The 23,873-nt window shown below is 38.1% G+C and overlaps 1 protein-coding gene across 1 annotated transcript in view; it reads left to right on the forward strand.

The window, feature by feature from the left end:
* Positions 1–1,463: 1,463 nt before the first annotated feature.
* Positions 1,464–23,873, forward strand: part of SRY (sex determining region Y) — a 40,672-nt gene continuing 18,262 nt past the window's right edge. The window contains exons 1-4 of the mRNA XM_036235744.1: positions 1,464–1,493; positions 3,012–3,210; positions 5,371–5,481; positions 6,231–6,312. Coding sequence (XP_036091637.1) covers positions 1,464–1,493; positions 3,012–3,210; positions 5,371–5,481; positions 6,231–6,312 — 422 coding nt within the window. The remainder of the gene's footprint in view (positions 1,494–3,011; positions 3,211–5,370; positions 5,482–6,230; positions 6,313–23,873) is intronic.

The raw sequence follows: 23,873 nt of genomic DNA on the forward strand, positions 1-23,873 counted from the left end.
AGAACATTTTGCCGCAGCTGACTGCCCTCACCCTTTCCCTGGCTAACCGTTCCTCCCTTTCCGGAGGGGCTTGACATGCCCTCAGGCCAGAGACCCCACGGGACCAGCAAAAAAGTGGGGATCTCTGTAGGTGACATTTGCAGCTCCATCTCCCACGGGAGGCCATCACCAAGCTGAACCCAGTGGCTCACCTCAACTGACTCCCTTCGACACAGGACACCAAGGTCGTGTCAGCCTCACGGTGACCTGCTTCCGTCCTGAGGCGGGCACAATGTTACTTAGCAAGAAACAATCTTTGTGCCTGGGCTTCTCAACATCGCACTAGTGAAACTGGGGCCAGGTTGATGGTCCATTGCAGGCTGTCCCGTGTGGCTCAGGACGTTAACAGCATCCGCGGCCTCTGCCCATCAGAAGCGAGCAGCAGCCAGGGTTTGGTCCAATCCCCAGTGTCTCCAGGTGTCTCCCACTGGCCGCTAGGACCCACATTTGCACCGAGAAGCACTACTTCACATCATGCGTGACCGAATAAAGCGGTCCTGCCTAGCCGATCTCCCTGGTGACCCGGAGTAAGCAGCAGCATACCACTTGTCTCAAAAAATGCAAACACATGCTATATCCGTGGCCAAGGCCGACGGCGCTCGTCGTGCTCCACGCATCCTCGCACCTCTCGCCCGAAGCACAGCAAATTGAAAATCACACGGCGCCCTCCTCCAAGTTTGGCTTGCTCTCCTGCCTCGGACCGGGGTCTTCAGCCGTGTGTGGGTACCGTGCGTGTGGGGCTTCATCGAACAAAGTGGCCTCCTGATGTTTAAGTTAAGTTACCACGGAGGCGAGCGCGGAGCGCCAGGGGCTCGGCAAAGGGGAGTCAGTGGCGACCAGCTTCGGGCTACTCGAGTGTCAGGGCCGTGGGTCAGCAGGGGATGTGGCATGCACATGTGCCCGAGGCAGGGAAGGGAGGCCGTCTGTCAGGAGCGCATCATGCGTGTTTTGCTTTGCTTTGCTCGTGAGAGGTGCGAGGGAGTGTGAAGCACAGAGAGCGCCGTGGGGGTTGGGGGTGGAGGTGGCTTTGACGTGTGTTGGTCTCGTGAGTATTGTGCTTCATTGAGCAAAGTGGCCTCCTGCTGTTTAATCCGCGTCACAATGGAGACCAGCTCCGCAGGACCACTTTATGCGGTCAGCCATGACATGAAGCAGGGCTTCTCAGGGCGCATCCAGGTCCCAATAGATAGCAGGATACGCCAGAAACACCAGGGTTTGGCCTGAATACAGGATGCTGATGGCTGATGATGGGCAAGAAAGAGGCCAGGCTTCCCATTCATGTTCTGCACCGTGCGGGACACCTTGGCGCAGAGTATGGACCGGCCCCCGGATGTCACCAGTGTGAGGTGGAAAAACCCAGGATGGAAGAGGCTTTTTTCTGCCAAGCCACTCTGTGCCCGCATCATGAATGGGGGCAGGTCAGCATGAGGGTGAAGCGGTCCCCGCAGTCCAGTGTGGGGGAAGCCAGTTGAGTTGAGCCACTGGGTTGGGCGCCTTGATGCCACCCTGGTGGGAAGAGGTCGAGGAAGTGCAGGGAGAGGGGCCCTGCTGCTTTGCCGGGTGGAGGGGGCTACAGAGAAGGGGTGTGTCAAGCCCCATGGGAAAGGGAGGAACCCTACGCCAGGGCAGGCGCGAGGGCAGCGAGCCTTGCGCAAGGTTTCTGGGACTAGAAGGAGATCAGGCCATAGGCCCACCCCATCTTGCAGTTGGCCCACCTCAAGACTTCCTTAGGCCACACCCTCCAGCTTTGTCTCCTCTTCCTCAGTAGTAAGAAATATTTTCTTGCACCTGATTGGCGTCCACACACTGAAGGGATGATGTTAACGATTTTGTGTCCGAGGGGGCAGAGTCTAATACCTGCACAGCAACTACAGAACAAAGCCTATCAAAAGAGAACAAAGCGAGACCAAACCAAAGTACCCTCACCTAAACCAAACCGAACCAAACCCCAGAGGAAAGAAACGCAGGTACACAGGGACAAAATGATCATGCAGATGTAGATTGGCAATATACACGAGACAGTTCTCATTTACCCCAATTCGGGCAGAGTTCAAAATCTAAAGTGAAAAAATCAATCAAAGGTTACAAACCCAATAGCAGAGGAGGATGCCGACAGAAGATCAGAGAGAAACATCAGTTACTGACAAACAGGAAGAAAACGTTCAACCATACTCACGGTAAAGGAAATGCACACCAAATCATCAGGGCCTGCCTACATTTTCCTTGGGTACGGGTTGCCCAGAGTTCCAATAAAGTGACAAATGTCACTCGCTAGTGTGCAGCCATGAGTCCTGAGTGAAAACTGTGTCCTCATGAATTGTTTTCAGAGACATGAAGCGGTGCACCTTTCCGGAGGACAGGTGGACAATATCTCTGAGTTAGAGAAATCATGTCGCCATTAGGGAGGGCCCTGTTTGAGAATTCCTGCAGGGTGGAAATGTTCAGCTTTGGGGCAAGATAGAGACGCAGAAACAGACACATAGATCTATTACATAGTGTAGAAAAAGGTGTACATGGGGACGTTTTGGACTTTAGGATTAGCCAAAGGAGACAGAACAAAAAAGAGAGAGGAAGGGCAAAGAGAAAAGGAGACAAAATCCAAAAATAAGAGCCCCAACTTGAGCGACCCAAATATCTGAAGAGGATGAAATGACTAGTACTTGTATGTTTCTCACTTGGCTGCTTGGTTGGGGGGACGGTTTGTTGGTTGATTGGTGGAGTTAGCTAGAATCCAGTATGAAAACGGAGTTCAACATGAGCACTGCAGTAGCAGAAAGGTTGACTTTCCTCAGAGAGCACCCAGGCACTCTGCCCTTTTGAGCTCCCACCGCTCCGGATCTCAGAATCCTGAGTCCATGGTAAAGTGATCTGACGGGAATTTTTTTTTTCTTTCTCTTTTTCCTGGTACCTATGGCCAGCCTCTTTGGCCGAGGCCTCGAGCCTGGATCTCAAAGATCTATTCTCCTCCAAAGTGTCTTGCTGCCCGGGACTATGCCCAGGGCGGATTTGTGAGGGCCTCGGTGCATCCCAGGGACAAGTGGTCCAAGAAGGGCACCGGATCGCGGCCAAGCCTGGAGAGCACCGAGTCGCGCCAGAGCAGAACGCGACCTTTGGGAAAGCACCGGGAGCGAGGAGGAGGTCCGAGGCCACCGGCCGATGGCCATCGGGGCGGTGAGGCTCGGCAGCTCTGGCGGGTGGGGTCAGGCAGAGCCAGGGTGATGGCGAGAGTTTTGCTAATATTTTGTTGAGAATTTTTAAATCCCTGTTCATAAGAGATATAGGCTATATTTTTCTTTTCTTTTTTTAGATGTCTTTGTTTTTGGAATCAAGGTCATGGTGGCCTCCTAAAAGTAATTAGGTAGCCTTCCCTCTTCTTGAATTTTTAAGAGTAGTTTGAGGGAAAATGTGTTAATTTTTCTTTAAATGTTATATAAAATATTCCTATAAAGTCATGTGGTCTTGTAATGCCTTATTTATTTATTTTTTATTTAATCATTCATTCATTCATTCATTCATTCATTCATTTCCTCTGTGTTGTGTGTGTGTGACATTCTGTTTATTGATTCACTTTTGTTGGTGATAGTAGAGCAGTTTGGAGTTTTCATTTCTTTTTAACTCAATCCTGGAGAGTGTATGTTTCCAGAAATATGTCCATTTCTTTTAGCGTCTTCAATATGTTGGCGTAAACTTGCTCATAACGCTTTCTTATAATCATTTGTATATCTGCAGAGTTCATAGTTATTTTTCCTCTTTAATTTCTGTTATTAATTTTTTTGTCCTGTTTTTGTTTGATGAGGCAGGAGTAAATTGCTGATTTGAGCTTTTTCTTGTTGCTTGAGGGTGGCCTGTAATGCTATGAATTTCCCTCTGAAGACTCTTTGCTGTTTCCCATAAAATTTAAGCAGCTATATTTTCATATTCTTTTCCCTATGTATTTTTGATTTCTTTCTTGATCTCATGTGAACCCATTGATCGTTTAGTAGCATAATATTTACCCTTTATGTGTCTGAATCTTCTCTTTGGTCTTCGTAGTTGATTTCCAGTTTCATACTATTGTGATTAGAGATGGTTTGATATGATTTCAAACTTCTTCAATTTACTGATACTTGGGTAGTGTCTTAAGAAACCAAGTGGTCTATACTGGAACGTGTTCCCTGTGCACTTGAGAAGACTATCTATTTGGCTGCTTTGGGGTGAAATGCACTAAAAATATCTTCCGAATCCATCTGATTAGTATGTCTTTTAGGGCTGTTATTTCCTTGTTGATTTTCTATCTGGCAGATCTGTCCATCGGTTTCAATGCAGTGTCACAGTGTCCTATTATGTGTGTATTACAGATGGACTCTCATTTTACATCAGTCAATAACGTATGTGGGCGCTCCTGTGTTGGATGCATATATTATTTATTTCTCATTACGGCATTTGTTTTAATGTATTGGATGGGTATAAGAGTTGCTCACCCATCTGTATATTTTTTTCATTTCCATTTTTATTGTGTATCCTATTCTGTCTTATTCCTTTCAGTCTGTGTCTTTTGACCTGACGTGCATCTCCTGCTGGCAGCTCATGTGAGGGTCTTGTTTTTATATCTATGCAGATATTGTATCTTTTTTTCTTTTGGAGCTTTTAACCTTTTTTCATTTGCATCAATATTTTACCAATATGTAATTATTCATATATTATTCTTATTTTTTTGAGTTTTTTTTCTTCCTAGAGAACTCACTCTAACATGTCTTGAAACACAGGTTTAGTATTGATAAACATTTTTAGTTACTGTGCACTTGTTTTTATGTGTGAACGCACGCGTGTGTGCGCGCACGCGTGTGTGTGTGTTTGCGCACGCACACCTGGAAAGCACTCTTTTCATCTTTTGATTTGACAAAATAGCTTTGTTGGGTACAGTCATATCACTGAATATTTTTTGCCAATCTATTCTGGCCTGCACAGATGCTGTGAAAAAAAATCAGCTGACACTTTAGTGAAAGCTCCCTCTCTGTCAAGAATTGTTTTTCTCTTGATTCTTTTAAGAGTTTCTTTTTGTCTTTAACCATGGCATTTTAATTGGAATGTGTCTTAGTTCATTCTTTTTGCAACTCTGTGCCTTCTGGACTTTGTACATCTATTTCCTTCAGCAGGTTAGAGGAGTTTTCTTTCATTTTCTTGATTAGAGCTTTATGTTCTTTGTCTTTTCTTTGATTCCCTGATATGCCTATGATGAGACTCTTTTCATAATTGATGTTTTCCCAGAGGCCAGTACTTCGACAAACAGGATGGGTGAATTTTTAAAGCTCTGTGGCTATCTCCTCCAGGTCAGTTGTGTCTTCCTCCCAGTATGTGGGTCTTCCTACTCTAAGGCGAAAGAAGGCTGGCCGGCCAGTGATGACCAGAGGCAGAAGAAGTTGTCCTTGAGATTTAGGCAAGTGAACCAGTTTGCGATGGATGGTAAGAGAGGCAGGAGGGTATATGGGTTCAGGAACACTGGATGGATGGTACCACTGCATTGTGATGGGCAGAGGTCCTGGACAGGGTGGTAGATGTTCCCTCCCGGCTTCTTAACTGGTAAGAGTGGAGTGTTCCAAGGTGAGTGACACTCAAGTAGAATGCCAGAGTTATGCAAATGCTGGACGTGGCCCTGAACTCCCAGGTGTGCTTCCCTCCGACACAGGATATTGCTTGTATGTAACAGGAGTGGCTCCTGGTCTCAGGTCTACCATGATGGGCCTATGATTTTTGGCCACACCTGGGGACCCTTTTGTCGGGAGCCATTAAGAGACACTGAAGAAGTCACGTAGCTGATAGCCATGAAGCAGCTGCTGCTGCTGAGACTGCTTAAACAAAGGTTCTAGGAAGCAGGGTGTGGAGTTAAACATTACTGACCCTGGAGGGGAGGTTTGCCTCCTAAAGAAATCTCCTTAAGATAGTGGAATGTTTTACAGCCCAGAAGAGAATAGGAACTTATGTAAATGTCAGCATTCCTATGGTAATGTACATTGTGCTTTGCCATTGTACTCTGTATCTTACTATTGTTCCCTGTGCTTTACTATATTGTACCCTGTGCTTTGCTATTGTATCCAAAAACTTATAAAAAGGCTGTGCTAAATAAACTCGGGGCTGCAGCAGTGACTTGTATGGCCTCCCGAAGTGCTTTCCTATCTTCTTCTCTTTTCTTAGGCTTCACCCCCCTTTATCAGGTACTGATCGACTTTACCCGGCTGCCTCCGGCAAAGTACAGTGGCTCCAGCAAAGCACAGGAAACAATAGTAAGGGTACAGAGTACAATAGTAAAGTACAGAGTACAAGGGCAAAGCACAATGTACATTACCATAGGAATGCTGACATTTACATAAGTTCCTATTCCCTTCTGGGCTGTAAAACATTCCACTATCTTAAGGAGATTTCTTTAGGAGGCAAACCTCCCCTCCAGGGTCAGTAATGTTTAACTCCACACCCTGCTTCCTAGAACCTTTGTTTAAGCAGTCTCAGCAGCAGCAGCTGCTTCATGGCTATCAGCTACGTGACTTCTTCAGTGTCTCTTAATGGCTCCCGACAGTACTTTCCTTCTGCACCAGTTTTGTTAAGTGTTTTGATCATAAATGGAGGCTGTATTGTGTCAAAGGCTTTTTCCCCAGGTACCGATATGATCGTATGATTCTTATTTTTTTATTTGTGAAAAAAATGTGGTGTTGATCAATTTGCTTCTGTTGCACCATCCCTGTGCCCCTGGGATGAAGCTCACTTGATCTGTGGTGTATAATCTTTTTCATATGTTGCTGTATTTCTTTTGCTAGTATTATTTGGGATATTTGCATCTGTGTTCGTGAGAGATATTTGTCTGTAGTTTTTTTCTTTGTGTTATCTTTACCAGATTTTGGTAAAGATAAGGTCAGTAATATTGACCTTATAAAATGAGTTGGGACATGGTGCCTACTATTCGATATTTTGAAGGAGTTTGAGGAGAATAGGTATTAAATGTTCTTTGCATGTTTGTTTGAATTCACTCCTGAAGCCTTCTGGTCCTGGACATTTACTTTTTGGTAGGCTTTTCATGATTGTTTCAATTTCCAAAATGCTGATCGGTCTGTTTACATTTTCCTTATCTTTCTGATTCAGTCTAGGAAGACTGAATTTTTCTAAGTATTGGTCCATTTCTCCTAGTCTATTAAATTTGGTGTTATGTACTTTTCCACAGTATTCCTGCATGATGCTTTGTTTTTCTTTGATGTCAGTCATAATTTCCCCTTCTTCATCCTCGATTTTGTTTGTGTTCTTTTCCTTTATTTTTAGTGAGTCTAGGGTTTGTCAATTTTATTAAGCTCCTCCTTAAAAAACTAGCTCTTTGTTGTATTTTAATCTTCCTTCATTCCTTCTTTCCTTCTTTCCTTCCTTCCTTCTCCCTTCCTTTCTTCTTTCGCTTCCTCCCTCTCTCCCTCCCTCCCTTCCTTTCTTCTTTCTTTTTTTATTTTTCAACTATATCTATTTATGGACTAATTTTGATTATTTCTTTCCTCTGCTGACTTTAGGCTTTTTGTTCTTCCTTTTCAACTTTTTGAAGATGAAGCATTAGGTTGTTTATTTGAACTTGTTCCTGTTTTTGGAGTTAGGCCTGTAATAACATGAACTTTCCTCCTCTGACCACTTCAGCTATGTCCCAAAAGTTGACATGTTTTACTATCATTATTTCTTTTCTATGTATCTCATGATCTCTCTTTTTATTTTTTCTCAGATTTGATTATTCTACAGTAGCATGTTTTTAGTCTCGATGTATTGGTGGTTCTTACTGATTTTTTTTTTTTTTTTTCAGTTAATCTCTAGTTCCAAAGCATTATGATCAGAGAATACGGTTGGTATGATTTCAACTCTCTTATATTTGTTGAGGCTATTTCTGTGTCTCGTATGTGGTCGATTCATGAGAATACTCCATGTGCACGAGACAATAATGTAGAAGCAGCTCTTTGGGAATGGTAGGCTCTGTTTATTTCAATTATGTCCATCTGATCTAATACGTTCTTTAAGGATGCTATTTCCTTATTGACTTTCTGGATGATATGTTCATATCTGACAATGAGGTATTTAGGTACTCTACTATCATAGTATTTTGCTGTTTCTCCCTTTAGTTTAGTTAGTATTTGTTTATATATTATGGGGCTCCCTTATTGGGAGCATAGGTATTAATAAGTGTTATGTCTTCTTGGTGCATGATTCCCTTTATCATTATAAAGTGTCCCTCGGTAACATTACCAATATTTTAAAAAGACCCCCCCCCCCCACACACACACACACATACACACACACACACCTAGTTTTTTTCTCTGTGTTTCTTGTCTCCTTTCCCCTTTGAGAACTTGGATCTTTGAATCCTCCCTTTTCAGTCATTGTTATCTCAATTTCTTTCTGTGTATGGTGAATGTTCATTACTATCTTGCTAAAGCAAATAGCTTTGTGACCAGAGAGCTATGTTCTTATTTTTTCCTCACATTCATTTTCACCTTTTAGTGTTTATACTAATGAAATTACATAGTACATACTAAGTGGTGTTTGTCCTCTCAGCACTATGATTGGGAATTTATGTTTGGTGTGACTCAGGCTTACACAGATTTAGTACTAAGTCTTATTCCCACGTGTGCATACACCACACTATGTTTCTACTAATGTGGTGATGGGTGTTTAGCATATCTTCAGTTTCTGGCTACTACGATGAGAGGTATTACACAGCTTATAGATGGAAAGAGTTGTGGAAATGTACTTAGCATTACAACATTCCAAGGAACAATAGCAAGAAAGTTGGACTAACTGTAAATCAATAAATTTCTTTCTGCATATCAGAAAAGCAAAGCCATAGAAAGCTGCAAACCCAGAGTCTAGATATTCATGTCTCTCCAGTAGGAAAAGCTTCTATGGCTGATGTCACAGACCTAGAAAGGTCAGAGGTTTAATTAAATATTAGAGGAGAGATAAGAACAACTAAAAGAACAACTAAAAGAACATGTCCCAGATTTAAAAAAAAAAAAAACAAACAAAAAACAGAACTCCAGAGAACTAATTGAATAAAATGGAGACTCTACCAGATGCAGAATTCAGAGCACCAGTTATATAAATGCTCAGTGAACTCTGTACAAAGTGTGAGCAAAAAATACAGAAAATATAGAAATGTATATGGAAAATATCTGGTCATGCAGAGAAATAACCATTGACAAATAAAACATACAATAACATAAATTAAAATATTTTAGAAAGAATCCACAGTAGGAAAGAAAAAGTAGGAGACCGAATCAACAATTTGGAAATTAGGTAGTAGGAAGAACCCAATTAGTACAGCCACAAAGAAGTAATAATAAAAAAAATAAGAATAGCTTAAGAGACCTCTGGGATAACATCAAGAATACCAACATTCACATCATAGGGGATCAAGAGGTAGAATAAGGAGAGCCAGGAGTTGAAAACTTTATGAAAGAAATGATGTCAAGAAAGATTCCTAAACAAGTTTAGGAAGTGCAGAGAGTCCCAAACAAGACGAACCAAAGAGACCCACACCAAGACACATAATCAAAATTCTAAAGGCTAAAGACAGAGAGAGAATCTTAAATGCAATAGGAGAAAAACACTTAGTTACCTACAGTGGAGTTCTCATAAGGCTGTCAGGTGATTTCTCAAGAGAAACATTGCAGACCAGAAAGGGATTAGCATGAAATGGTCAAAGCGATGCAAAGAAAGGGACTATAACCAAGAATACTCTGCCTAGGAAGGCCATCATTTAGATTTAAAGGATAGATAAAGTGCTTCCCAGACAAGGAAGAGTTAAAGGAGTTTATCAACACCAAGCTAGTATTACAAGAAAGGTTTGAGAAACTTCTTTAAGAAGAAGATGAAGACAGAAAATATAAATAATAAAGTGGCAATCACTACACATCTATAACCTTGTTGCCCTACTTAAATCGTAAATGAAATGCTCCAAGGAAAAGATATACGGTGGCTAAAGGATAAGCAAACAAAGTCCTTTATATGCTGCCCACAAGAGATGCACTTCTGATTGAAAGACACACACAGACTGAAAGTAAAGTGATGGAAAATATGTTTCATAAAATTAGAAACAGCAACAACAAGCTGGCATAGCAATCTTACATCAAATGAGTGGGTATTCATTTCCAAAATCCCCAAACAATAATTGAAAAAGGCTAAGGCACTCTCCTTGTTCATTGAAGCAATATTTACAATAGTGACCTTATTGAAACAACGTATATGCCCACCAATCCAGATGTGAGTAAAGAAGTGACACACATATGTACAGAGTACCACTGGACCATAAAATAGAATAAAATTATGCCATCCTTAATGACATGGATGGACCTAGAGCATATTGTGCTGAGTGGTACAGGTGAGAAGAAGTAAGAGAAATGCCACATGATTTCACTACATATGGATCTAAAGTAAAAATAAAACAGATAGTAGCTCATTGATAGAGAAAATATTTTGATCATTGTCAGATGGGATGGAGGGTTGGGGATGTTGGGAAGAGGGAATGGATTAAGTAGGACAAACTGGCAGTTACAAAGCAGTTTTTGGGATGTAAAATCAAAGTGGCATTTGTGAGTAACATGCTGTGTATATGTATCATAAGGTGTATAGGGTTTGCTAAACAGTGCATTAAAAATTAGTTTGATTACTATGTTTGAATGGTCAAAGGAACACTAGACAGCATGCACTAATTATAGCCGTGTGATGGAAACTAGGAGAAAGAATCAAATGGAAATGAGAAAATGGTGACAAGAAGAAAACAAGAGAAAAATTAATAAGCAACTATCACAAGTGCAGAACTATATTAGGCAAAGGTGGCACAGAAACAATAAACTTGAGTTATGTCAACAGAAGTTACATGAACAATAAAAGAAAAAAAATAAGAGAAAAAAAAGAGAACATCAAAACACTTTGGGGCTCTATGAAATAACGTGCTATGAGAATAATGACAATCTGAATGGGAAAAGAAAAAAGAAATAATAAGATAAAAATAATTAAATAATGACTGGACAATGTGTCTGAAAAAATTAGAGTCAGTCCTCAAACAAAATAAACTCTCTCTCTCTCTCTCTCACACACACACACACACACAGACATTGTCAAATATTATTAAAACTGCTGAAAGGCAGAGACTAAGATATAATTTTCATTAAGAGCAATATGAGTAGTTGAAAACTTTTTTTTTTTACTAAGGAATAGAGAAAACAAACATTGTAATCTTGTCAAAAGTATACAACCAGAGTTTGCATATTTAAAATGTAAAAAAAAAGGGTGTCACAGTATTCTAAACCCTCTGACTGTATTTTAAAATGAAACACAAGGATACCATAAATTTGTGGGTCATTTAGGTGGTATAAGCATTTTAACCATAGTGCATCTTTTAATTCATGTACTCAAAATATATTTTCATTTTTGTGTGACTTAAAAAAATACTTTAACAGCGTTTGGTATATATGCCTTTGATCTTTGAAAAAATATTTCTGATTTTTATTCATGTTGGTACTATAGTAAGTGGGCCTTCTGTTAATTTTTTTTTTTTTAGAAAGGTCATTGTTAGAGTACAGGAACAATTTTTTGTAGGATGATTTATATCTTTTAATTTATTGTATTTGTAGTTACCAACAGCTCTTTTGAAGTCAATCAATTTGTATAGGTAAAATTATGTAATAGTAAATAGATAATTTACACTTCTTTCTATGTTAAAACTTTTATTGCTTTTTTTTTTTTTTACCATTATTAGAAGTTTTATTTTAAAGTATAAATTTGATAACAAAGCTTAGAGCAGGCATCCAGGAAAGGTCTTTAAATTTGTAAATCATTTTGACTAGGAAATCCAAGGGGACATAGAAGATGACGTGGTGTTATTGAAATATCTAGAAACATGGCAATCTCAAGTTTGTGCTGTGCATTTGTGAGTCTGGTTTGTTTAGTGTGTTTGTTTCTTTTGTTGTTTGGATTCTGTGTATGAGGGTGGTCATATGGTATGTGTCTTTCTGTGACTGAAATTTCACATTGTACAATACCCTCTCAGTCCATCCATGTTGTGGCAAATGGTACAATTCCATTGTGTATAGGTATCATAAATTGTGTATCCCATTGTATATCATAGACACATAGGTTGCTCTTATATCTCGGGTACTGTGAATAACACCGCCGTGAATAGGAATGGGGGTGCATACATCTTTACAAAATTGTGTTCTGATTTTCTTTGAATAATCACCAACAAGTGCACTTGCTGGGGCAAAAAGTGGTTCAATTATTAATTTATTTTAAGGATCTTACATGCTGTTTTACGTAGAGACTGTACCATTTAGCAATCCCACCAAGAGTGTATAAGGGCTTCCTTTCCTCCACATTCTCACCCACATTGGTTTGTTATCTTGGTGTGGGCCTCTTTACCTTATCTTGCTTCAGATTCTCTGCACTTCCTGGACTTTTATATCTGTATTCTTCACCAAATTTGAAAAGTTTCACTTATTATTTCCTTAAATAGGTTTTCAATTCTTTGCTCTCTCTTTTAGTCTATGATGACAACATTATGCTTGATGCTGTGCCAAGGTGATTTAGGGTTTGATTTTGACTTAGGGTTATGATTAAGGTGAGATAGATAGCCAGTGTTCAATTTAGGGTTAGACTAGATGTAGGTTATGTAAGAATATCTGTTAAAAACAAAACAAGTAATACCAAGTGTTGAACAGGCTGTGGAGAAAAAGGAACCCACATCCACTGCTGAGAGGAATGTAAATTGGTACAGCCACTATGGGAAACCAATGGAGGATCCTCCAAAATTAAGAACTGATTCACCTTATGACACAGAAACCTTTCTTTGGAGTCTCTTTAGCCATAATTTGAAAATTATTTTTTTGTAAGGAAATATACATTTAATATTCATGGCAGCATTATTCAGGGTGGTCAAGACATGGAAAAAACAAAAGTACTTTTGATAGATGATTGGATAAAGATTTGGTACATACATACAATGAGCTATGACTCAGCCATAAGAAAAGATGACCTACTGACTTGGCAACAACATGAATCAATCTTGAGATCACCATTCTAAGTGAAGTAAGTCAGTTAAAAAATATTGAGAACCACAGGATTTCACTCACACATGGGATACAAAATCTAAAGCAACACACAAACACAGTAAGTGGAAATTCATGGACACAATCAACAGTTTAGTGCTTACCAGAGGAAAAGGGAAGAGAGAAGCAGATATTGTGAATTGTTCTTATGGAGAAGCAGAGGGGGTCAAAATTTGGTGGTAGAGGATATTTAACTTTGGGTATTGAACACAGTGCAAAATACATGTGTTGTATTTGTGAAGTGTGCACTTGAAACATTCAATTGTATTAACTAATGTCAACCCAATAAATTTAATTTTAAAAATTAAAAAGAAACAAAATTTAGGAAGAAAATAGTGTTGCAATTCAGTGTAATTCAGCATAATTCAGCATACTTAATAGTGTGGAATTGTCATCTCTATTTAGTTCTGAGACATATTTATGACCCTGAAGTAATGTTTTATTCTTAAGTAGTCACTCCCATGCTGTACTTTACATCTCTATGACTATTTTGTTACTACTGATTTGCTTTTTTAATCCATTCCTGATTTTCATCCAGCCTCCCAACCCCGTTCTCTATCTGATAACCATCACTTCGTTCTTTGTATCTATGGGTCTGCTTCTGTTATATTTGCTCATTCACTTTGTCTTTAGATTTCACACCTAAGTGAGATCATGTGGTATTTGCTTTCCTCTGTCTGACATATTTCACGTAGATAACAGCCTCTTGGTTCACCTATGTTGTCCCATTGGGTTATACTCAGTAATACTGTAATAACTGTGTATGGTGTCAGGTAAATAATAGACATATTGGGTGAGCAATTCATAAGTTATATAAATGTCTATTCACTAAAGAACTCAAAAATTTATTTCTATTCCTCTGGCTCTGTCAAGCTGTACTCTACTCTCTTTTGACAGTGACCTGGAACTGATAATTCGCTTCCAGAATACAGCAAACAGGCTGTGATGGTACTTCGTCAATAGAAAAGATAGGAATGGTTTCTTGCCCATCATCCATTTGCTTATTCTGATAATGTAAATCAGACATATTGTGAATTGTCCTTATGGAGAAAACCATGATACAAAGAACTGAGGATACCATATGAAGAACAGGCATTGAAGAACTGAGTTTCTACATCTACAAAAAAAAGCGACCTGTAAATAACATTATAAACAGCTTTCCAAGCAAATGCTCTAACATTCAGTCTCTGAGATAATTCCTGATGCCTACTGAGAGACTTTCACCAGAAAATCCCACTATTCCATCCTCAGATTCCTGACTCTCAGAAACATTAGGTAACAAAGGTTGTTGATGTGATTCCGTTTTTTTTATTTCCTGGCTTTATCAAAATATAAGAAACCATTTGTTACTCATATTTACATTGTACAATTCAATGAGTAAGTTTTCAGTTATAGTTGTTTTGTTTCAGTTGTACATCCTAATAATCAGAGGTCTGCATGATCCCAAATGATCACTTCACTAAGCCGGTACCCTTCTTCCCCCTTACATATTTAATACGTTGCTACACTCTACATCTCCTCATCTATTCTGCAACTATCCATTTGTACCTCTTAAACCCTTTGCCTTTTTCCCTATCCTTCCAAGCCCCCTCCAATCTAGTAGCCCTCAAATTTTTTCTGCATCAATGAGTTTATTACTGCTTTTTTATTGTCGTTACTCTTTCTTTCGTTCTTTAGATTCCTCATGTACTTGAAATCATGTGATGATTATCTTGCTCTGTTTGACCTATTTCATTTGATGCAATACCCTCTAGCTCCATGAAAGTAATGTCTTTCTCTATCCCCTTCTCTTTAGACTGTATGTGTGTGTGTTTTAATTTGAAGTAAGTCTTCTGTGGGTAGCACATGTAGGGGTCTTGTTTTCATATTCATTCAGCTAGTCTATATTTGGGTTGGAGGACTTAATTTTTTTTTCATTTTAGGTACTTGTTAGTAGCAACGCAATTATCACCATCCTTTATTCCTGTTTTTGATAAATGTTTTTCTTCTGAAAGAATTCCCTCGAAGATTTCATGTAATACTGGCTTGGTGTGTATACATTCCTTTAGCTTTTTTGACTGGGAAGTTCTTTATCTGTTCGACTCTAAATGATAGATTTGCTGGATAAAGTATTCTTGGTTGTGAATCTTGGGTTTTCATCATGTCAAATATTTTGTGCCAAGCTCTTCTGTCCTGGTTAGTTTCTTTTGTGAAATCAGCTGCCAGTATTCTGTGTGCTCCTTTATACATCAGTAACTGTTTTTCTTTTGCTGCTTTTAAGATTCTCTTTGTATTTAACCTTTGTCATCTTAATTAGGATATGTCTTGGGGTGGTCCTATTTAGGACCTGTTTTTTGGGACTTTGAGCTTCCTGTTTTGTATGTCTGTTTCCTTCATTATGTTAATGAATTGTTCCATAATTATTTCTTCAAGTAGCTCTTCAACTTCTTGTTTTCTTTCAGTTACCCCATGGTATGGATATTTTTTAATGTAATTGTGTCCAATAGGCTCCATAGATGAATATACGCTTGGCTTCTTTTTCCTTGCCGTTCTGTTTGAGTGTCCTTGGCTTCTCCATCATCCATATCACTAGTTTGAGCCTCTTCTTTATCCACTCTGTTTCCCTCCACCCCCCAATACACCTTCATCCCAGATAATGTGTTCTTCACTTCTGACTGGTCCCATTTTATAATTCCTATTTTCATGTTTTTATTTTTAATTACTTTGTTAAAGTTCCTGGTGAATGCATCTACACTACCCCTAAGTTCATCAAGTGTCTTTATGACCAGTGTTTGGAACTCTGCATCTATTAGATGGCTTCAATCCATTGTTCCCAGAGCTCTGTTCTGTTCTTTCATTTGGTTTGCTTCTTTGTCTTTCCATTTTGGCTGCCCTTCAGCGTCTTTTTCTCTGTACTAAGCAAAGGTCCTAAGTGTCCTGATTTTATTAGAATGGCTTTGTGTGGTAGGTGTCCCATGGCACAGTCCTGAGAGGGGATCAGCAACAGGCCAAGTTTAGCCCCAGCCTGTACCCTTCTGTGTCCACCTGTTAAAATTTGGCAAGCAATCCAAAGACACTGTGCTGAATGTGGCCTCAAGAAATCATACCAGAAACTGAGGCCAGCTGCCACTACTGTGACTCTTGACTGCTCAGCAAAGAGCTCATGATTTGCCAAAGTCACACCTGGATGTGGCTTGTGTGGGTCCTTGAGTTGGGGGAGGCAGACTTTGAGGGGGTCCTCTGAATAGAGTGACCAATGCTATCCTGTTTGATGATGTCTCTGCCATGGCGGTGCTGCATCCACATATTCAGTCTGCAAGAGAGCCTCACCTCTGACCTTCACTTGGAAAGCTCAATTGCCCCTATGGATGTCCCTGGTGCCCCCTGCATAGTTGACTGGTTGCTGGTGCTCAGGTGGAACAGGTCTGTCACTGCAAAAGTCCGCTTGAATACGTGGCCCCATTTTGAGGTGTCTGCAGCTGCAGGCTACTGTGGTCTCTCACAGTCAGCTCCTCAGAATAGGGCATCATCATGTCCTGGCCCCATCCTACCTCCTCCCTTTGCATTGTGATTTATTATTTTTTTCCCTAGTTACAGGGCTTCTTCATCTAGGACCCAGGAGACTTTTCTTGCTGTTTTTCTCATGTTTCTCTCACAACTTTGATTTGGTCTCCTGATGGATGAACAAAGCCCCATCATCTAGGCCATATTTTCTTCCTAAATGTGGATGTTATTCTTAAAAGAAAATCACAAAAACATCTAGTTCAAACTGACAGGTGTCTTTCACACTTCTCACCTTCACTATCTATATTAACCTTTTCAGTGAGTCAAATACATTTTACCTTATAATCACCTGAGTCACCTTCATTATTCTTCACTAATAACAATAATGGCTCTTTTACAAAAAGCATTTTATTTGCCATGTAAGGGAGTCTCCACACATCCAAACTGTTATTTATTCTATGGCCAAAATGATCCCTTAGAACACAAATAGACACTTCTGATTTTGTTTAAACTCTGAATAGTCACCAAATAACACCAAGAATTATCACACCAAGGTCTCCAGGGTCAAGATAAATCTGATCTCTACCTACTTCTTCATTCATCTTTTACCAGCATCTGTGTTGCATTGAGCTTTCAGCTTTTCAAACTCAAACTGCTTCCTGCATGAAAAACTCCTGCTATCATCACCAAAATGGCTGTGAAACTGCCTTTCTCATTTGCATCCTGCTTTCTTAGGAAACTCTTTCTTGATGTCCTAACTAGGTTAAATTGCCCATTTAGAAGCCTTAATTCTTCTTCTTTATGGAACCTGTGGCAAGACAACTTTAATTTCTGCCATTATCTCAGATGAGTATACCTTGGAGGCATTGCCAGTTCAATTCTAGATTACGTTGATAAAGTGAATATTGCAATATAATCTCACAATTCTTTTTGGTTTCCCAGTGAACATAAAGATATGTTTATACTCTACTGCAGTCTGCTAAGTGTCCAATAGTGTTATGTCTGAGAAGGCAATATGTTTACCGTAATTAAAATAATTTATTGCCAACACATCTAACCATCCTCTGAGAAAATCATAATTCTTTTGCTGGTGGAGAGTCTGTCCTTGGTGTTAATGGCTGTTGACTGATCTGGGTGTTAATTGCTGAAGGCTGGAGTTGCAACACTAATTTCTTAGAGTAAGACAAAAATGACCATTGCCGTATTGGTTGACTCTTCCTTTCATGAACAATCAATCAATCTTAAACATACATGTTGTTTGATATCATTTTATTTACAGTAGAACTTCATAATTGAAATTAATTCTTTCACCCATGACTACTGTTCAGTTATGTTTATGTAATATTCTAAATATTTATTGTCATTTCAACAATCTCCATAGGATTTTCAATAGGAGTACTTTCCATCTCAAAAAACCACTTTCTTTGACTATCCATAAGAATAACTTCTTATCTATTAAAGTATACCATGAGATGGCAGCAACTCAATCAGGGTTTCAGGTTTCAGATCTAATTCTCAAACTCTTGCTGTTTCCACCATCTGCAGTCATTACCTCTATTGAAGTCTTGAAGCCTCAAAGTTATTCGTGAGGTTTGAAATTAACTTCTTTCCCACCTTTGTTATTGTTGCTATCAGACCTGTTCCCATGAATTATAAATCCTCAAATGACCTCTAGAATAAGGAATATTTTCTTTTCTAGAAAAGATTTTTTTTCCACAGAGATCATTAGATGATCTCAAGACTCATGAAATGTTCTTCTTAAATAATAAGACTTAAAATTGAAAATCACTCATTGATTTAGAAAGGGTGTTGTGCTAGCAAGCATAAAAACCATATTAAACTCAGCGTCCATCTCCATCAGAGCTCTTAGGTGACAAGGTGCATTGTAGATGAGTAGAAGTATTTAATAAGATTACTTTTCTTGAGGACTCAAAAGAAGGTTTAAAATACTGAGAAAACAGATGTGCTGTCATCCAGGATTGTAGTTACATTTACAGAACACAGGCAGAGTAGACTTAGCATAATTCTTAAGGCTCTAGGATTTTCATAATAGAAAATGAACCCTGGCTTTAGCCTAAAGCCATTTAAGCTGTATTTGCCCCAAACAAGAGGGTCAACCTCTCCTTAGAAGCTTTGAAGGCAGGCATTGACTTTGCCTCTATACTTGTGAATGTCCCACATAGCATCTTCTCCAAAATAGACTGTTTTGTCTGCAATGAAAACTGGTTGTATAGTACAGCTCCCTTTGTTAGTCATGTTAAGTAGTTCTCTGGATAATTTGCTGCAGCACCTACATTAGCCTTTGCTGCTTTACCTTTACATACTTTATGTTATGGAGACAGCTTCATGAATATACCTCAGCTGGCTTCGATCTTCTCTTCTGAAGCTTCCTCATATCTAAGCCTTCACAGAATTAGAACAACTTCGAGCCTTGCTCTATATTAGGCTTAGGCTTAAAGGCATGTTGTGGCTGGTTTGGTCTTCTGCCCAGACCACTAAAACTTTCTCCATATCAGCAATAAGGTTTTTTCACTCTCTTGTTATGCCTGCATTCAATGCAGTAGTGCTTTTAATTTTCTTCAAGATCTTTTCCTTTGCATTCACAATTTAAAATAATGTGTTGCTTATACTTCTACCCTGTTAAATGCCTCCAAAAAACTAAGTAAACAGACATGAAAAATAAACAAATGAGCAAATCAGAGAGAAAGACTAGAATGATATTGTAATTGTCTACCAAGTTTCTTATAGCATAGAAATCACAAAGTAAGGAGCAAATCATTTACAAGTGAAGACACACTTTGTTTAAGTTCGGACAGCAATTACTTTTCTGCATCAATTGAAGCGCTCTAACCAAGAGGCTTTTGCTAAACATCTTTAGTAGAAGACTTTGCAAACATTTTCCCCTATAATCTTTTTAAAAAATAAATAACCTAATGTCAGACTTTGAAAATAAGAAATGTAAAAAAACCAGATATTTGAGATATTTCTATCCACTATATTGAAAATGATATGAATAGAAGCACCATTTATAATAGCCAAAGGAGGAAATAACCAAAATGCCCATGGAAAGATGAATAGATATACACAATACCATAGCTATTGTTAATCTGTACAATATAATACTGTTAGGTAATAAGCAGAAATACAGTTCTGACACATTCTACAACATGGATGAACCTTGAAACATTTTGCTAAGTAAAACATACCAAACGCAAGTGACTTATTACCTAATTGTTTTAGTATAAGATATGCAGAATAAGTACCTCTAGAGAGAGAGAGAGAGAACAGATTATTGGTTGAAAAGAGCTAAACACAAGAAGGAAATGGGAAATGAGAGCTTAATGTGAGGCATTTATATTCAGGTGATGAAAAAGTTCTAGAACATAATAAATGGTGACAGCTGCCCAACAATGTGAATACTTATGACAGTGAATTATAAACCTTCAAATGGTAAGCTTTCAATTATCAGTGCTTAACTTTAACAAACATTTACTTAAATTAAATTTGTGTCAAGTTGCACATCAGTTCTTTAAGTTTCTTCCATATTCTTTATAATATTTAAGCATTTAAATAAACACAATAAAGCAAATTACTTACCATTGTTTTCTTTAATAGAACTTTAAGTTCCTCGTTGTTGATTCCTTTGTTCCCGGCACAATTTTGAATCTACATAATTGCTAAAAAGTGAAAAAAAAATTGCTAAGTGATGCTTCATTTTCAAATGCATGTAAATGGGTAGATACCTTTTCCTCAATCAAGTACATTAGCTGAGAGGTATATTGACTTTCATAAACAAACAAACAAAAAACCAAAAAGAAATGAGTCTGTGGACATGAAAATAGAAAGATAAATAAAAGACAATATATTTTTTGTATTTTCATAACGTCAATGTCTAAATGTTTTAATAGAATCAATTCCTCACTACCCCCCCACCTTCCTGTTTTAATAAACAAGAAATTTAAGAGATATTATGTAATTTTAATAATTATTATGTAAATTTTCAAACTTAACAATGTATTATATATATGCTTTACTTACATTAATTTTATAGAACAAAAGAATATCAATTTATTAGGTGTTTTGTTTGACTTTTTAAAAAGCATTTAATGAAAGAAAAACACTTAAAATTTAAAATTATTATATTTTGTAGGAGCCAAAAAAACTTTTATAACATAAGGGCATGAAAAACTATTGGTCTATCTTTATACTTATGAGTTTTTTCTCAAATTGAAGCAATCACTAACTTTGTAATAAACTATAGGCAGAGAAGTTTCCAAAGTTTTAGATTACAACTAGGTCAACAGTAGGGTACTGTCTTCTAAAAATTATTTGATGAAAACTTTTTTTTTTAACAATCGCTAAAGACCAATCATGCAATAGTTAAAGAAAATTAGGTCATGCTTAACACTTGTTACATAATTTCAAAGTGATTCAGAAACAAATTATTTATTCTAAAATTATATGTATTCATAAAATTGGAAACTCTAAATACCCAGAATCTCATCTGGCTTATTAGATCATTTGTTAATAAATGTTTCTAAAGCTTCTTTCATAGCAGCAATAGGCCTTTTGTTGTTCAAAAAGTTTTCAATAATAAAATCAATCTTATCTTTAAAATCCAAAAGTTCTTATACTAGTAAGATTAAGAACTATGTTATTACCACATTTCTGAAAAATAAATTAGTCAGATGTTCTATCAACATATACCAACTTAAATCCCCATAGATTTAATAAAAATTTAACTTTGTATAAGAAAATCCCAGAATGTTAATTAAGCAAGACTAAAGGAAAATTTTATTGCTTCATAAAGACAATGAAGTCTGCCTGTGATGCCAAGAGAAATACGTGTAAATCAATTGATTCTATGAGTGAGGAATTGTTTAGAGAATTAACAGTTAAGGCAAACATGATATCTGGTGGAAAAGTTAGATATAAGTATATAACTAAATCTGCAAATAGAAAAGTGAGTTAAAATGAGAAACAGTTTAAAAGGAAAAGTTAATATGTTGTACATTGATGCAATGACTGTTAATTACATATTTATAACAAAATAAGCAAAACTTCTTTACTCAAGGGCTGAGGTAAGGAAATGATGACAGATGACTAGAGAATTTCAAATGGAAGAATATTACAATGAAACAAAAGGAGGAGCCAGAAACATACAGAAAAAGACTGAGATTTGTGGCTTCGGGGTAAGAGCTAGAGGGACCACTGCCATCTTTCCTATGTTCAGACCTCCCCCGGTGGCAAATCTGAATCTGGTAAGCACCACTCACCACCCCCACCAGTTATGCCCTGAAACCCCAATCTACCCAACTTGCATAGTTCCCAAAGTTTTTCCATTCTCTGAGCCTTACTGGTTAGCCAGGAGTTGGCAGCTTGCCTTGGGGTGCCCTGGCCAATTTGTTGAGCTGCCTCATGCTCAGTGCTCATGGCAGCAGGTTTTGGTTCACAGTGTGACCTCTCTCTTCTATGCACCCCAGATTCAGCTCAGGCAGTGACCAACTGCAGATTGCTTTGTAGCTCCCACCAGGTACTGCTCTGTCAGTCACAGGCTGTAGCTGACATTGATCTCCACAGGATCGTCTCTCAAAAGACTCCAGTACCAAAACACCTAATGGCCTGGTTCAGACCGCAACAGAACACCACCCAATTGACCACACAATGGGCACAACCAAAGGGTGGTCTCAGCAGACATCAGTAACCACTGGAGCAAATACTGCTTTATGGAGCCAGCCACCACATAGCAGCTGATACAGTGTGGGTGTGGCCATTCCCCATGTCCACTCGGTTAGAGGGTCATTCCTTTACACTGATGTCACAATACCAACCATGTCTCAACTACAATAAGAGAGCGACATGATCAAAAAAAAGAACACAGTTGGTCACCTAGGTTCAAGTGACCAGAGAGCCTGGTCACATACTACATATGGTAATTCTACTGAGACCTGGAGCTTTAACAGCACACCTGGTACACAAAAACAAACAGGGAGGCAGCCAAAATGAGGAGGAGTAAAAGAAACATGGCATAAATGTAAAAGCAGGAGTAAATGCCTGGGGGGCGAGGGGTGGGAAAGAACTGAATGAAATGAAGACAAGCAACCTAACAGTTCAAACTACTGGCTGTAATAGTGTTCAACAAAATCAGTGAGAATTTCAACACAGAGATAGCATAAAAAGACTAAGAAACCATTAAAAAGAACCACTTAGCAGTGAAAAATACAAAATGAAAGATACACCAGAAAATATGTCTTGCAAATGAAAAGAAAATAAAAGCTGGTGTTACGATACTAATAAAATCTATCAAAATAGATTTTAAATCAATCTAAAAGAGACAAAAAAGGCTATAATAAAAAAGAATCAATCCAACAAGAGAATAATCATTTATGCATCCAACACAGTTTAATTAAATATATAAAGCAAATATTGACAGATATAAAGAGTGAGATGGACAGTAATACGTCATTGTAGGAGACCAATAGACAGATCTCCCAGATGGAATATCAACATGAAAACAGCTGACTTAAATTACACATTAGACTTCATGGATTTAATTGGTATTTTTAGGGTATTTCACCAGAATGTTATGAAACAAAAAATCAACTATAAAAAAAACAAAAATCACACCAACGGATGGAGCCTAATAACATGCTACCAAACCATAAATGGGTTAACATTGATATTTAGGCATTAATGAAAATATACAATGAAATAAATGAAAATGAAAGCTCAATAAACCCAAATCTATGGGATACAGCAAAAGCACTCCTAAGGGGAAAATTAATAACAATACGGGCCTCCCTATAATGCTGTGAATACAAGTGATGAATATTTTCCCAAGCTAAGAAACAAGAGCTATCTTAAATAAACAATCTAAACTTCCACTTAAGCTAGGAAAGAGCAAAAAAACAGCAAAAAAAAAAAAAAAGCAAAAAGAGAATAGAAGGGAGAAACTAACAAAGATCAGAGTGAATATAAACAAAACAGAAACAAAAATTTTTCAAAAATCAATAAAATAGAGCTTGTTTTTGAAAAGATAAATTATATAACTTTAATTATACTCACCCAGAAAAAAAAGAGAGAAAACTCAATAAATAAAATCAAAATAGAAAGGCTAGATATGACAACTTATATAACAGTGATAAAAAAATGATTTTAAAAATACTATGAACAATTATATGCCGACAAATTAGACAATTTAAAAAAATGATTAAATTCCTAGAAACATATTATCTTAAAAACTGAGTTTAAAAA

The sequence above is a fragment of the Rousettus aegyptiacus genome, unplaced genomic scaffold (genome assembly GCF_014176215.1).
Source record: "Rousettus aegyptiacus isolate mRouAeg1 unplaced genomic scaffold, mRouAeg1.p scaffold_m13_p_19, whole genome shotgun sequence".
Classification (NCBI taxonomy): Eukaryota; Metazoa; Chordata; class Mammalia; order Chiroptera; family Pteropodidae; genus Rousettus; species Rousettus aegyptiacus.